The sequence below is a fragment of the Eulemur rufifrons genome, chromosome 19, assembly GCF_041146395.1.
Source record: "Eulemur rufifrons isolate Redbay chromosome 19, OSU_ERuf_1, whole genome shotgun sequence".
Taxonomy (NCBI): domain Eukaryota; kingdom Metazoa; phylum Chordata; class Mammalia; order Primates; family Lemuridae; genus Eulemur; species Eulemur rufifrons.
The window spans coordinates 36,460,078-36,476,126 of record NC_091001.1 but is presented as its reverse complement, the minus strand read 5'-3'; the positions used below and the strand labels follow the sequence as shown (position 1 = coordinate 36,476,126).

The 16,049-nt window shown below is 39.0% G+C and overlaps 2 protein-coding genes across 3 annotated transcripts in view; one reads left to right on the top strand and one right to left on the bottom strand.

The window, feature by feature from the left end:
- The window catches only part of TGFBRAP1 (transforming growth factor beta receptor associated protein 1), a 55,176-nt gene extending 51,548 nt beyond the window's left edge, over positions 1-3,628 (bottom strand). Inside the window, exon 1 of the mRNA XM_069494345.1 lies at positions 3,549-3,628. The gene's annotated coding sequence lies outside the window, so the exon portion shown is untranslated. The remainder of the gene's footprint in view (positions 1-3,548) is intronic.
- A 2,398-nt stretch (positions 3,629-6,026) lies between these two features.
- On the top strand, positions 6,027-15,060 carry C19H2orf49 (chromosome 19 C2orf49 homolog). 2 transcript variants are annotated; one of them, XM_069494789.1, is made up of 5 exons: positions 6,027-6,141; positions 8,234-8,400; positions 12,486-12,612; positions 12,739-12,861; positions 14,875-15,060. In XM_069494789.1, the coding sequence occupies exons 1-5, from the start codon at positions 6,043-6,045 to the stop codon at positions 14,929-14,931; spliced, it is 573 nt and encodes a 190-aa protein (XP_069350890.1). In that variant the 5' UTR covers positions 6,027-6,042; the 3' UTR covers positions 14,932-15,060. The 2 variants fall into 2 exon arrangements, with proteins under 2 accessions (XP_069350890.1, XP_069350889.1); XM_069494788.1 differs by having other exon boundaries at positions 6,043-6,141; positions 12,486-12,861.
- The last annotated feature ends 989 nt before the right edge of the window (positions 15,061-16,049 follow it).

Here is a 16,049-nt window from a genome sequence, read left to right as displayed (position 1 = left end):
GTGCCAGTAGAGCCAGGGAGGGAGAAGGCACCAGAGCAAATCCAGCCCAGTCTCTTCATTTTACCCAGGCCCACGGGAAACGTGTGACTTATCATCAATTAATCACTGACCCAGCTGGGCTTAGAATCCACATTTGTGCTTTACAGCACAATTGCTTTACAGCGATGATCTCATACGCCGCAACATACCTTGAAGAAGTACGGTAACATAATTTCCCCATTTTACAGAGTTGACTGAGGCAATGAGAGAGAGGTTAATGACTTGTCCCAAATCCCATCCTAGTAATAAACAGAGCAATTACAAGAACTCAGAATTCAAAAACACAGTGATTTTTTTTAAATATAAAATTAGGTTGTATTGATTGAATAGTTTATGGAACAACCTTTGTGTCCCACTTTAGATGATCTAGGAGTGAAAATGTATACTAACAAAATAGAGATAATTCAGAAATAATTATTTACTTTATGAAAAGATTTGCCATAGCATTCTTAGAATAGCAAGCTCCACATGTGCATGTTATTCCATCTAGAAACATCTACTCTTTCTGGAACTTGCTGAGAAGTCTATGTCACAAATGACAGGCGTCTATAGGTAAATGCCTGTACTATAAACACGGGCAAATTTGTGCATAGACTAACTCTAAATTCCTTGTATTGTTTCTACTGATTCTGTTTAAGAAGAAATATCAAGGTCATGGTTTTCAAATGAACTATCAACTTCCTTGATTAATATTTATTAAATATCCCTTGGACCCATACCAAACATGTTAAGAGTATTTTATAGAATGTGAAAAGGATGTGTTCAAATAGAAGATTAATGAAGATTAAGAGTTGCATAGATACAACAGAATGCTTTAATAGTTGCTGTCTACTACCAAAACTTAATGTCTCCACACTTCCACATAACCTGTGCTTCTCACTTCCTCACTGGGTATAACCTCAGGAGGGCAAGGAGCATGGCCACCATACTTTCTCCCATATCTTGCTGCATGTAGAAAGCACTAAGCCAATTTTTAAAAATTTCTGATGGTCAACATTGTTGAATATGATTATCTTTAAAAGAGGTTTTTAACACTAAGTTTCTGTTATCCTAATGTATAATCTCTTTTAAAAACACACATCTAGGATGCTTGGAGTTATTTTAGAAGATGATGTTAAGCAGTTACATTTATGACATTTTTAAAGCAAACATAGCTTACTATGTGCCATGTTTTAAGAGCTTTTACATGTATTAGCTCATTTAATCATATAAACACACACATTCATATACTTGTAATCTAGTTTCAGTAAAATAAACTTTTTGAACTATATTATTCAAATCAACTATTTCTTGAGCAGCACTTATGTGCCAGATACTATGCCAGAGTCTGGAAAGGGATACTGAAATGAGGAAGACAGTCTCTGCCCTCAGGCAGCTTAATGTAGTACAGTGGCTTATAAGGTATGGTTGCCAACCAGCAGTATCAGTATCACCTCCAAACCTGTTAGAAATGCAAATCCCTGTGCCCCCACCCCAAACCTTCTAAATCAGAAACTCTGGGGATGGGGCCCAGCAAACTGTTTTTACAACCCTTCCAGGGGATTCTAATGCTCACTCAATTTTTGAGAACCACTGAATTAGTGGGATGTGGAAGAGAAACCCAACCCAACCAGATAACAAGGCAAAAAAGTAATGTGTTATAGAGGTTTGGTGACCGGGGAGCTCAATTAGGAAGTGTCTGAGGATTGGGAAAGATTCATTCATTTGTATTCATGTAGCATACACTTAATGTTCTTGTGCTGGGTAGCAGGCACTGTTCTGGGGGCTGAGAACCTAAAGATGAAAGAAGTAACCTATGAGTGCTATCATATGAATGTTTGTGTCCCCCCAAAATTCATATGTTGAAACTTAATCCCCAAGGTGATGGTATTTGGAAGTGGGGACTTTAGTAAGTGATTAGGTCATCAGGACGGAGCCCTTATGAATGGGATTAGTGCCCTTATAAAAGAAGCCCAAGAGCCCGTTTGCCTCTTCCACCTTGTGAGGAGGAAGCTACAAGGTGCATTCTATGATGAATGAGCCCTCACCAGAGACTGAATCTATCAGTACCTTGACCTTGAATTCCCCATCCTCCAGGCCCGTAAAAAAGAAATTTCTCTTGTTGATAAGCTACCTAGTCTATGGTATTTTGTTATAGCAGCCAGAAATGACTAAGACAATGGATTTATAAGAAAGCCAGCAGTTTAAATGCGTTTTCGTTATGATCTGGTTGTAAAAGGAATGAGAAATGACATTAAAAAAGTCATCAATTAACCCTGTTCTAAATAGCTAAAAATATAGGTTTAAATGTGAAGTACTGCTTAAACTGTTAACTTCATTTTGAAGCCCCTTAATTGTATTTATGCTCAGGTATATTGTTGATAACTGATACAGTATTTGTAACATAAATATCTTAAATATTACACAAGAATCAGCATCCAAAATCCTGAGTATATATTTTATTCATAATGTATTCATTCCACAAACATTTATTGAGCACCTACTAAACACAAGCACTTTGTATACTAGTGACTAGGGGAGGGAGTCAAAGGAAATGTATTCACCCTGCTCTAGAGGAACCTACCACCTAGTAAGATTACAATGTCAGGCAGGGCAATGTTTGTTGGTTCCTCTTAGCTTTGTCCTTGTCAACTATAGCCACCAAATAAAAATGTTAATGAATAAAACCTCACAGTCTTTAAGTGAGAATCCTCACAATACTAAGCTTAAAATGTTTAGTGCCTTATGGCCACTATATAATGCTCACAGTTAATACTGTGGTAAGAATGAGATTCAGTCTACAAACTCAAATGTGTAATAAATAAAATTTTTTTCTGTAAGTGAAACTGATTTCTACATAAAGGCCCCATTTAGCTGCAGTGACAATAATCTTATCAAGGGGAGGATCTCTCCCTTTCCCCAGGGATATATCCAGGCTGGGACGATTTCTGAAGTGCCAAGATGGAGAAGAAGGAGATGTCAGGTCCTTGAGTCACTGGTTCCCACAGAAATTCTGAGATGTTCCTTGTCCACTCTGGTGTTTCATTTTCAGTGTTTTGGTTTCAGGCTTCAGGGCTGGGGATATCTGTGGCTTCCTTTGCATGCAGTGTGGCAGAAATCTCTGTGAGGTAACCCTTCCGCTTAGACATATTTGAAGCATCACTACAGAACTTGTTAGAAATGCAAATTCAAGGGCCTCCCTACCAGCCTACGTCAGAAACTGACTAAAATGCCCTTAGCAGACTGCAAATTCTCCCAGGCTCCATTCTGCAAAGGTTCTGCCCAGGAAGGAGTGAGCAGGCATTACCAAACAGCCTCTCCTTCTCTTGGATGGGGGAGGGACAGTGTATGAATCTCATTCTAGTTCTTCCCCTCTTAATCTTGATTTGTTGTTGTCTCAGAGGACACTTCTTCTATCCTGAGATATATGCATCAGAGGTGCCTAAAATAATATAAATAAAATACATTTCGTTTTAAGCAAGGAAGTATTCTTAAACTGGTAAGTACTAGGAGGGAAAAAAAGATCTTACCTGATACAAAACATTTTTGCAGATGAAGAGCTTGAGGCTTCAGGTTATTGGTTCAGAAAACCACAGGGAGAAGGAACACAGCAAGAACCTGTAACCACATTTTCAGCCTATGAAACTAAAGGTTTTTTTCCTCTTATACCACCATCTTGTCACCTCTCTCCTTTGATGACAGTCAATAGACTACCACAAATCTCCAGGTAGAGCCAACAGGAGAGGCATTTCACATATCTTAGCTCCAATCCTCACAACACTAGCATTTTAATTTCCATCTCAGAGGTGACGAAACTACAGCTGGGGGAGAGTGAGTATATGTCCTAGACAAGTACAGGAGCTAAGGGTTATAATCTATCTCTGGGCCATTCCAAAGCCTGCTCTTTTTCTCCTTCTCTAGACCATCTCCTAAGATGGAAAACTTTCTAAAAACTAGCTACTGGCTCTTAAGCACTTACTCTGCACCAATTGTGTTATGTAATCTCTGCTCCACTGATCATTCTTTACAGAAGGTGTTAGCACAGCATGCCTGAAGGGGTACTGAGGCTGAAAGACTAACTCACCCAAGGGCTTGGTACAGCAGAATAAAATTTGAACTGAGGTATGGTTTCAAGCCCAGGATCCTTTCAAGGTAGCTGCTTTGACACTAAAACAATGTGCCTCCCTGTGAAGGAAATGGGGATAATAATACCAATCACACTAATCTCACTATTGTTATGAAAATCAAATCATATTTTGGATATGGAGTATCATGATATTAATACCATGAAGCTAATATACTTAACTCCAACTGAGGACATTCAAATACTTGACTCAGGTCAGTTTTAAGACTGTTCATTTTGGGGTGAGTCATTTAATCTCTTTCAGATCAGCTTCCTTGTCACTAAAATGAAAGAACCAGACTAACTTTTAAGTTTCCTCCCAGCACTGACATTTAGTTTCTAGACATCAAGTAATATATATATGATTATGAAAAAAAACACAGAAACCTCTCAGCTTTATCTAGCCTTTTTTTTGGGGGGGGGGGTGGAGACAGAGTCTCACTTTGTTGCCCGGGCTAGAGTGTCGTGGCGTCAGCCTAGCTCATAGCAACCTCAAACTCCTGGCTCAAGCAATCCTCCTGCCTCAGCCTCCTGAGGAGCTGAGACTACAGACACTGGCCACCACACCTGGCTAATTTTTTGTTTGTTTCTATTTTTAGTTGCTCAGCTAATTTTTTCTGGGTTTTTTTTAGTAGAGACGGGGGTCTCACTCTTGCTCAGGCGCCTCTCAAACTCCTGACCTTGAGCAATCTTCCCACCTCGGCCTCCCGGAGTGCTAGGATTACAGGCATGAGCCACCGCGCCTGGCCTAACTTGTCTTTTTGAGTCAGTATTTCGCTTATTTTCTAGTACTCTTTCAGGGTTTATCTTTTGGCATCCTCAGAGTTGTATTTTTGTACACAGTGCCATAATTTCCAATAAAATGATACACTATACAGGATGCAAACAATAAGAATATTCAGAACATGTATGCAAGTTTTAAATATACAAACTATTTGGGGATGTATCTCTCCCCCATGAATGATGAAAGAAAAGGCAGTACACCATAATCGACACCTACAACAATTTAATTAAAAACGGCTACTGCATTGTAGTTATTAACAAGTACAGAGAAAATGTACTTGAATTTTAGTTTTGCTCCTTCCTCACTCTGTGATACGGAGAAAATGATCTTTTCTACACCTTAGTTTCCTCACCTGAAAAACAGGCATTTTAGTAATTTACACCTCAAAGCCGTTCTAAGGAATGAAATAATCTATGTACAATGCAGTACCTGGCACACAGTAAATCTCTAACAAACGTTTAGCTGATACTGCTGGCGTTTCCCAGCTGGTTATTAGTCTTCACATGTGAGCAGGTTAATTCAGAGTATTGTTTCAGGGAACAAATACTTGAATACCTACATGTCCAGGCATCGGGGTTACTGGGAATTAATTAAATAAAGTCTCTGGGCTCACTGGACTTACATTATATAAAAGGCCGATTAGGAGACAAAAGATGTTTTTTTAAAGCATCGTTAAAAAAGAAAAAAACCAAGAGAATTTCAGACACCGCAAGTGCCGTATTTAGTTAGAGTAACGTCTACGGGCCCCGCGCGCCGGATTCTTTCCCTCAAGGCTGCCCCAGATATCCCTTTGGCCTCCGCCACTGGACGTCACAGGAGGCGCGACGGATCGTAGCCGGATCCGCGAACTTCGCTCTTCTTTCTCTTCCTACAAAACTAGACACGCTATTCGTTTCTTCGTCTGACATCCCTATCTTTTCTCCCATCCCCTGGAGAACTTGTCCGCAGGCGCAGGCCCCGGAACCCCACCCCGCTGGGAAAAGTGGGGCAAGGGGCGCTGCGCGCGGCGCATTCAGAGTGACGACACACTTCAGACTACATTTCTAGTACGTCACTTCCGGAACGCTTCCTTCCCGGAGCCTTGTGGGTAGCCGGACCGGGTCTCCTGGCGACGACGATGGCGGGGGATGTGGGCGGTCGCAGCTGCACGGACTCGGAACTGCTGCTGCATCCGGAGCTGCTGTCTCAGGAGTTCCTTCTCCTCACTCTAGAGCAGGTTGGGTGCGCCAAAGTGGAGGGAGGGCGGACGGGTGGGCCTCCTCGGGTGAGCCGCTCGCATCTGGGCTCACCCCAAATAGCTCTCGGTGACGACGGACACTCCCGTCGTCATCATTCCTCCGCACTGTTGTACTACTCTCCGAACACACAGACCAGCTAGGTATCCCCTAACTCCCGCCCCTCATCCACTGACCGAAAAAGAGACGTCCTTCAAATATCCGGAATTCCTGGGAAGTAGAACTTAACCTTTCTGGGTTTTTGATAGCTCAGAAAGAGGAGTCCTAAGGCGACCCCCAATGGCCTGTGTGTAAGCAAGGGCCTGAGGAAATGAAGAAGAATAGATACAGAAGGTAGAAATCATGGACTGTCAGAGCAGAAAAGCATCTGAGAAATCGTCCATTCTACACCTCACCTCGTTTAAAGATGGTGAAACTGAGTCCCAGAAAGATGAAGTGACTCGTTTAAAGTCACACCATCTGTAAATGGTACAGCCAGGATTCAGGACTTCTGGCTCTGTTTGTTGCTCTTGCTCTTTTTCAGCTTGTGTGGCCTCTGGTAATAGGCGAAAATTGAGAAAAGAACAGAAAAGAAAAGAAAAGAAAAAAGTGATGTTTTGTTTAAAGTGATAGAGAATTACTGAACGTTTTCTTGGGATGTTATGTGGCATATTTTGTTGTTTTCCGTTTGGCTTTCCTGTTAGTACCCTATCTTTCACTAATTTCTTCAAGCCTTCCTGCTAAATAGATTATTTTTATGATGTCAGTTACCTTTTACCTGTGGTTTTCAAACTTTTAAGTGTATCAGAATCACTGCAGAGTTTCTTGAAACAGATTGCTGACCTCTTTCCCCAGAGTTTCTCATTCAATAGTTCTGGAATGTGGCCTGAAAATTTACATTTTTAACCAGTTTTTTCTTCTGGTCCAGGGACCACACTTTGAGAGCCACTGCCCTAGGGCATTGCTTTCCAAAATAAGAGCCTGTGAATCCTCTTGAAATATTGTTCAAGAGAATCCCTAGGGTTTCCCCTACCTCTGAATGAGTACTGGATAAGAATCAATTAGTTAGCCCACTGTATGAGAGAGAAAAGTAAGATATGCTTTTAAATTTGAAAAAGCCAGGTGCAGTGGTGTGAACCAATAGTCCCAGCTACTGAAGAGTCTGAGGCAGGAGGATCACTTGAGCCCACAAGTTTGAGACCAGCCTGGGCAACATAGTGAGACTCCATCTGAAAAAAAAAAACGAGTTGGGATAAGTTTATCAAAGGACATAGGTTTGTCTTGTCAGTTGTACTACACACAAATGTTTTCAAGCCTTTCTGAATTGAAATTGAAGAGCCAATGATCTTACTTTCATTCTCCTTCCCAAATCAAACTCTGTTTCCATGGCTACTCCTGTGCTTATGCTATATGTTTTCCATGATGTTGAGGAGAATGAGGTGATCTAGATAGAGATAGTTGGACAGCAACTGGAAGCCACTTGAAAGGATCAGTGAAAACATGGGGGGTGAGGTGGGCTGTTCTAATGATGTGCTACTATTGTCATCAGTAAGGAGATTACAGTTTCATCTGTGGTGCTGTATGAAATCTTGGTAACTAACCTCAAGAAACATTACATAAGACGAACACAGGAAATAACATACAGGATGAGACTGAGACCTCTATCTGACTGATCTAATCACAATACTAGCACTCAAGCTAGCTTATTGGCAGAATGTGGTAATTATTATCGTTGTTAGCTTTCTTTAGTCTGTTTCCCCCAGTCAGTCCCCCATTTTCAGTCCCCTTTATAGATTATCATGATGTTTCTGGAAATGGTGTGTGGGCTGAGCAGTTGTGGGCAGCAGTCCTTGTCATATTGAGGAAATGTGATCATTGTCTCTAAGATGAGGCTTTAAGATGAATATTTACAGAGCCTAACCTATGTATAATACCACTTCTTGCAGTACCTTACAGGACTTTTAAGCACGTGTGTGATTGTGAAAATGGTTTTATAGTTTGTTATTTAAGAAGTAGTGTTTTACCATGTTGGGTAAGGTGGTTATTAAAATGAAAAATGTTGTTTTGAAATTACTTTTGTTTCTTTTTCCACAGAAGAACATAGCTGTTGAAAATGACGTAAGAATAAACAAAGACAATCTTACTGACCTTTATGTCCAGCATGCGATACCATTGCCTCAGAGGGATTTGCCAAAGAATAGGTGGGGGAAAATGATGGAAAAGAAAAGAGAACAACATGAGATAAAAAATGAGACTAAAAGGTACTTTTTAGTGGTTCTAGTTTTCATTTTATCTTATATGACTAAATAGTTCTGTTTTTGTTTTTTCCTCAAGTAAACGTAAGTAAAAACTATTCATTTACTCAATAATTATCTCTTTAGCACCAGGCACTGTGCTTATAGGAGTGAATAAAAAAACTGACAAAATTTTCAGCTCATACATTCATTAGGAGAAACATAAAAAAGTTAAGCATATGGTATATTATGTAGTAAAAATGCTAAGGAGGAAGGTGAAACAGGGAGAGGGATTATAATTTTCCGTCAAGTGGCCAGGAACCACCTTAGTGAGAAAATGAAATTTCAGTAGAGAGACTTGTAGCAAGTAGAGAGCAAGCTAGCATTCCAGGCAGAATACAAGAACCTGGATCAGAAGTGTGCCCATCATATACCAGGAACAGCAAAGTGGCCATCAGGGCTGGAGTGGAGAGACTAGGAGGAAAGAGATCTGTTGGTGTTGAGTGGGGAGGTAGTCAGATTATGAAAAGCTTTGCAAGTCACTGCGAGAACTTTGGCTTTACTTTGAGATGAGAAGCCACTGGAGGGTTTTGAGCAGAGTGGTAACACCGTCAGATGTACATTTTAACAACATCACTTTAACTGCTGTCCTAAGAAGTGATTTAAGGTACGTGTATGGGGCGGGGGGCGGATATGTGCAAGGGTAGAAGCAGGGAAACCAGTTAGAGGCTGTGATGTAGTACAGGTAAGGAATTATTTGACTAAGATGATAAATTTGGTAGTGGGAATCTGGATGTATTTTGGAGGTAGGGCCACTAGAATTTGCTGAATGTTGAAAAAAAAAAAAGATGGGTGAAATAAGACTCTAAGGTCTTTGAATGATACACAAAAGAAGAGCCTGTCATCTATTGGGTTGGTGTGAAAGTAATTGTGGTTTTGCCCATGAACTTTAAATTATTATAACTAGGCTCAAACACATCTTTATTAATGAAAATAAGAAATATTATAATCAAACACATTTTTGTCAACGAGAAATAAGTTTGTTTATTCCTGTAGCATAAAAATCCATGCTTCGTGATTTGATGAACTCTTGGAAAGCATTTTTTGCATCCTGCTCATTGTGGCAGTGTTTTCCCTGCCAAAAGTTGTCAAGATGCTTGAAGAAGTGGTAGTTGGTTGGCAAGAGGTCAGGTGAATGTGGCGGATGAGGCAAAACTATGTAGCCCAATTCGTTCAGCCTTTGAAGCATTGGATGTGCAACGTGTGGTGGGGAGTTGTCATGGAGAAGAATTGGGCCCTTTCTGTTGACCAATGCAGGTTGCAGGCATTGCAGTTTTCAGTGCTTCTCCATTGATTTGCTGAGCATACTGCTCAGATGTAATGATTTCGCCAGGATTCAGACAGCTATAGTGGATCATACTGGCAGCAGACCACCAAATGGTGACCAAACCTTTTTGTGGTGCAAGTTTGGCTTTGAGAAGTGCTTTGAAGCTGCTTCTTGGTCCAACCACTGAGCTGGTCATTGCCAGTTGTTGTATAATATCCACTTTTCATTGCACATCACAATCCAATCCAGAAATTGTTCGTTGTTGCATATAAGAAGAAAAGATGATACTTTAAAACGATGATTTTTTTGATTTTTTGGTCAGCTCATGAGGTACCCACTTAATGAGCTTTTTCACCTTTCCAATTTGCTTCAAATGTCAAATGACTGTAGAATGGTCAATGTTTCATGTAGTTGTGAGAGGATCAGCTTCAATAATTGCTCTCAATTGGTTTTTGTCAACTTCCCATGGCCTGCCACTGTGCTCGTCATCATCAAGGCTCTTGTTTCCTTTGCAAAACTTGAACCACCACTGCACTGTTAGCAGTTCCAGGGCCAAATGCGTTATTGATGTTGCCAGTTGTCTCTGCTGCTTTACGATCCATTTTGAACTCAAATAAGAAAATCAGTTGAATTTGTTTTTTGTCTAACATAATTTCCATGGTCTAAAATAAATATAAAATAAGCAGCAAGTAATAGGTCAGTAGCAAAAAAAACAAAGCAAGAAATGTGCATTAAAATGAAACATAACCACATTTGTTTAAGAACATATTCCAATATTAAAGGGCAAATGCCAACTATGCTAAAACTGCAATTACTTTTGCACCAACCTAATAGCTTCACACATACTATTTAAAATTTTTAAATTATTTTTTATAAAACCAAAAGCAAATGAATTTTCTGTTTTAAATAAAATTATATTGGATTGCTCAGTGTTGTTAGTTAATGTGGACAAAGTATCCTAAGATCCCTGAGTGAGCTAGTTACCTCTTCTGTGTCTTTTATATCACAGTGGGTGCTATTGATCAATTACTTAATTTCTTTTTGGGGCCTTCTGTTGGTAAGGCACTATTGTAGGCAGTGCACTAGAGACACTGGGAAAAGACAGTAAGAGAGCAGGGTTAAAAGGAAATGTGTAGCCCTTAGTTGATTAGTTTTAATCTGTAGTTATAAAGAAAAACTCATGATAGAGATTATTCCCCAAGCATGAAGAATAGTTGAGGAATACATGTGTGCTCATTGTCTTTTCAAAAATAAATACACATATAGTCTTGAAGAACTCATTTGATCAAGAACACATTTCAGTTCAGATTAAGCATCATTTTAAACTTGATGGTTACATATTGGTACAGACTTTGTTCGTGTTAACTTTCCTAAATCTATGGATTATGCTACATATACCTTTTAATTTACTTTTCTTTGGCTCTTATTCAGGCATTATTTTCTTCCTGATCAACACATTCAGGCACATTGTTCTAGTAAGCAAATCTTTCAGTGCTGGTTATACTTTTCTTCTGAAGCAAACTTCATATGACCATCCTTATTAGTCCTTCAATATCAGCTTGGAAAGGATCTTTGACTCTGTTTTAAAAATTTATGATTTAATTCTTGAATCAGAGCATTAAAACTGGAAGGATCCAAGAGATCATCTCATAGTGTTGAACCACTTATTTATCTTTGGAGGGACCGAGATACAGAGAAGTGCTGTAATGTGCCCAAGGTCACACAGCTAGGACCAGATCCATAGGGAGATGCTTCTCAAATTTTAATGTGCCTCTTGCATCCCAGATTGACCTCAGACAATCTGTTGAGCCTTGCTCTTAGTCTTTCTTCCCTTCTGCAATGACAGTGGGTATACAGTAAGCTTATTTTTCATCTTCCACCAAATGATGTTCAGTCACCACTGAAGACTGAAGACTCACCACCCAAGAATTGGTGAGTTTGGCTAGTTGCCTAGGGATCTGGTTAAAATGCAGATTCTGATTCAGGAGTTCAGATTGAGGCCCCAGATTCTGCATTTCTTACAAGTTCCCAAGATGCTGCTGCTGCTCTTACTGCTGGTCCTTAGATTACACTGTGAGTGGCAAGGCCAAAGTGTTCTTCCTAGTAACTGGCTACTTCAAGTTCTTTTAACATATTTGATAGGTTTTTTTCATAGACAGATTTGTGGTATAGCTTGAGGTACAATGATAAATAAATGAATGCTTTGATTATTTACCTTTACCATTAAGAGTGGAAATTAGATTTTTCAGAAGCTGAATATGAAGACGCTTACCAAATTTTACAATTAAAATGATACAAATAGTTAACAAAAAGTTTATAAAATGCCATGGCTTTAGAGACCTTTAGTGAATGGAATAGAATATTGTGCCTCATTATTTGTAGACTGCTAAAGTGGTGGTCTTTGTATAGTTTTACGGTTTATTATCCTTTCTAGATAATATCTGATTACGTGGGTAAGATAACCTTATGATTTTTTTTTTTAACTAGGAAATCCTGTTTTAAATTGTAGGACTAAATGGTTAATTGATGTTTTAAAAATAACTATATCTTGTATGTATATTAAAGCTAACTTTAAAATTTTTTTACATAAATATTTTAAACTTTGAAATAAAGCACTAGGAAATTCTTTCATTTAGAGTGAACATGAAAATTTCATTTCCAGTAGTCCTTAAAGTATTCGTATCAATAAATCTTTTTGGTTATTGTTTCTTTTAACGTTGAATTCCAGTGAACTGGTTTTCCATTCCAGATGGTCTTTTTCAAGAGTGCCTCTCTTTGATTTCAGGAGTAGCACTGTTGATGGGTTAAGGAAAAGACCCCTCATTGTATTTGATGGAAGTTCAACAAGTACAAGCATAAAAGTGAAAAAGACAGAGAATGGAGATAATGATCGACTCAAGCCTCCCCCTCAGGCAAGCTTTACCAGTAATGCCTTTCGAAAATTATCAAATTCCTCTCCAAGTGTTTCACCCCTAATTTTGTCTTCCAATTTGCCTATGAACAATAAAACGGAACATAATAATAATGACACTAAACAGAACCATGACTTAACGCATAGGAAAAGTCTTTTGGGCTCTGTGAAGTCACCACCTTTGTCCCCTGTTGGAACTACTCCAGTGAAGTTAAAGCGAGTTGCTCCTAAAGAAGAAGCAGAGGCCATGGTAAGTGTGGGGGTGCTTTCCATGCTAGTAGTGGTGTGAATGAAACCTGAGCCATCTACCTCTTACCCCAAAGTGGGTGTCGGCTGTGCTGTATGCTGTTCTTGAACCCTTTAATGGTCTGTCTGATTTTTACATCTCCTTACTTATATGCTTGAACCCTGGAATTTGAAAATCCATGATGATTAATGTTTTTAAAAATGCACTCACACCTGTAATCCTTGCACTTTGAGAGGTCAAGGTGGGAGGATCACTTGAGGCCAGGAGTTTGAGATCAGCCTGAGCAACATAGCAAGACCCCATCTCTACTAGAAAAAATAAAAAAATTAGTCAGGTGTGGTGGCACTCACCTATAGTCCCAGCTACTCGGAGGCTGAGGCAGGAGGATCACTTGAGCCTAGGAGTTTGAGGTTTTGGTGGGCTATCATGATGCCACTTCAATCTAGCTCAGGCAACAGAGTTAGACCCTGTCTGAAAAAAAAAAAAATGGACTCAATTTTTTTCTGCTTAAAATGTGTAAAGAGAGACAGTCTGTTACATACTTTTCCTAGATTTTTCTAATTTAGTTCCTTTAACTGTCTTGGAATTAAAAGAGTTTTCCTTTATTAGAGAGGCTCAGAATGTTGGATAATTTGTCCAGGCTCACACATTTATTAAGTAGCATTTGGGGCTTGACCTTAAGTCTGTCCTGTGCTTACCTTACTTACAACCACACCAGAATGTTTTTAAGATTTACCACTTGCCTCCCCAATCCCTGAAATGTACCTCGCTTTGGAGGAATAGAGAAAGTTTTGGGGGAATCTACTATGTTGTGCTCTACTATATTGAACCATTTGGATACTTGGAGTTCATATGTTGGCAACTTTGGTACAGTAACACAATTTACCGTTTGTGAGATGGCTTTATATTTATATTAATATATGTAATCTATATGTAATATATGTGTTTGATCCTTCCCTTAGGCTCCTCAGAAAAGTGATTTTACTTTTAAATACCTAGCAGTTTTATAGTCATTATTCCTGTAGTATACTTTGACTTTATTATCATCTTCTAATTGTGAGTCAAGGGATCAAAACTCAGAGGAGTTCAAACATTTCTAAAATAGTAGATCCTGGAAAAATAAAGCTGCTTGACCAGCCATGAGTTCTTACTTTTCATTGAATCCTTTCAGCAACCCTATGAAGTAGGCATTCTTGTTTTTCCCATTTCACATGTGAGGAAACAGAAGCTTATCAAATTTCAATAAACTTGTCCAGGATTCCAGAGTTAGTGAGTGACCAGACTGCAATTTGAATTCAGGCTGGTTTGATCCCAGGGCGCACACCATACTGCTTTCATACTTTTTTCAGCCACCTTTGTGGGAAAGAGGAGGAGGGTGTGAGATAAGAGTTGGAAGAATAAGCCACATCTCAAATTTGCAATAAGGAATGAGCCTTGAGGATTTTTTTTTTTTTTCAGGCTCTTAAACAGCATTTCTCTATCCAAAGAAATATATTCTTTCAGAGGTGTGAGATATATGTGTATATGTGTGTGTTTATAAATATGTAAAATCTTTTCTCCTATTGTTAACATTTCCCACTGACTTTGGATTGTGAAGTTTAGGGAGGACATGGGCTAGGCAGGGAGGACGCAGATCTGGAGCAGTCAGTGGTTTTCACCTGTGCTTGTTAAGATCACCTGAAGAGCTTCCAAAACAAAAAGGAGTCAGAGCCTCGTCCCCCTACCTCCTTTGAATTCTGGTTTAATTGGTTTTGGGATAAGGCCCAGGCCTGGGCATGTTTTCATGTGCTCTGGATTATTCTAATGTGCAAACATTTGAGAACCACAGAGCTAGAAAAATTGGAGCCAGGGGAAGCTTTTTTCCCCATCTACTCTCCTAAAATATATTCCCACCAGATGGCAGCAGTGATCTTTCATTAGTATAGCAATAGTAAACCTTGGTTGTTTAAAATACTCATTTTAGTTATTCTCTGACATTTCTGCAAGTATAAATTGATTTCTGTTTATGTCTTTCAGAATAACCTGAAACCCCCAGAAGCAAAGAGAAAGATACAACATGTCACATGGCCATGAACGAAAGTTTCCAAAAATGTAAATATAACTGTAACTGTAGTTTTTCAAACAAGTTCATATATGTTGACAGTATTTACAGAGATCCTGATTATTGTGGAATTTTCTTAAGAGGTTTAAAAATAGGTTCAGAAAAATAAAGGCATTCTTTTCCTTCCCTCCTTTCCTCCCTTCCTTTCTTTTTTAAAATTCTTGCCTGTCATACTCTGATTAGGAAAGAATTTCTTTTTAATCTAATAGCCTAGTATATGTCATTTCTATTGACCCTAGTCAAATCATTAGCTGCAAGTCTGGTATAAAGCATCTAATGAATTTTAGGAATTACTCTCAGCCTCTTTCAGAGTCTTTGGGGAAATTTGAGATTTTTTTTTAAAAAACTCCAATATTTTAGTAGTTTGATATTTTAATTAATTTCTTTTACCAGTAGAAGCATATAACAGTTTGTCACAATATTTTAGTAAATATTGCCACATTCATCCTCAAAGGTTCACCAAGAAAAGCATCTTTGTAGTACTGCTGGAAAACTATTCAGGATATACAGATAAAATTGCTATTCATTAATTGCTAACATTGCTCTTCCCATAAAAAGCAAATGGGAAATCAGTGCTTGCTGTTGCTCCTTCTCTTGAAATCATAACAGAATTGATATATACTATGAGTTGACTGGTCAGTCCTGTACCTGGTCCATCCTTTAGAATATTCTTGTCATGCAGCAGTCCAACATACTCATTTCATGAGCAGTCTGTGATGTCACTGTGAGTTTGGCTGTTACTCCCTCCTAGGAGCTTAATCTTTTTAGAATGAAGTTGATTTAAAAATCTTCAGGCTGAGTAATCATGTTAGAGGTGGTACTTGATGGCAGCAAGTTTAAAGAATGGGGCGGGGGGTAGTAGACTTCTAGAACTTATGAAAGTCTAGGAAGTATAGCAGTGGGGGGAAAATCAGTGTCATCTGGAATTGGCAGTTAAAGAGCTACTGGAGTCGGTAGTCGAGTGCACGCATAGGAAAATGGACTCCTGGCTTAAGTGAGGCTTCCTACAGGTGTAACATGGACAGCTGCCCACAGGGCTGTCCCACACAGGATTATTTAGTAAGGTTTTTTGTTTATTTTTGTTCAAGTG

What these genes read in the sequence shown, in the direction of transcription:
- C19H2orf49 (XM_069494788.1), top strand. Translation starts at nt 6,043, where the DNA reads ATGGCGGGGGATGTGGGCGGTCGCAGCTGCACGGACTCGGAACTGCTG. An exon ending in TTCTCCTCACTCTAGAGCAG is followed by an intron (nt 6,142 to 8,233) that starts GTTGGGTGCGCC and finishes CTTTTTCCACAG; the next exon opens with AAGAACATAGCTGTTGAAAA. An exon ending in AAGAAGAAGCAGAGGCCATG is followed by an intron (nt 12,862 to 14,874) that starts GTAAGTGTGGGG and finishes TATGTCTTTCAG; the next exon opens with AATAACCTGAAACCCCCAGA.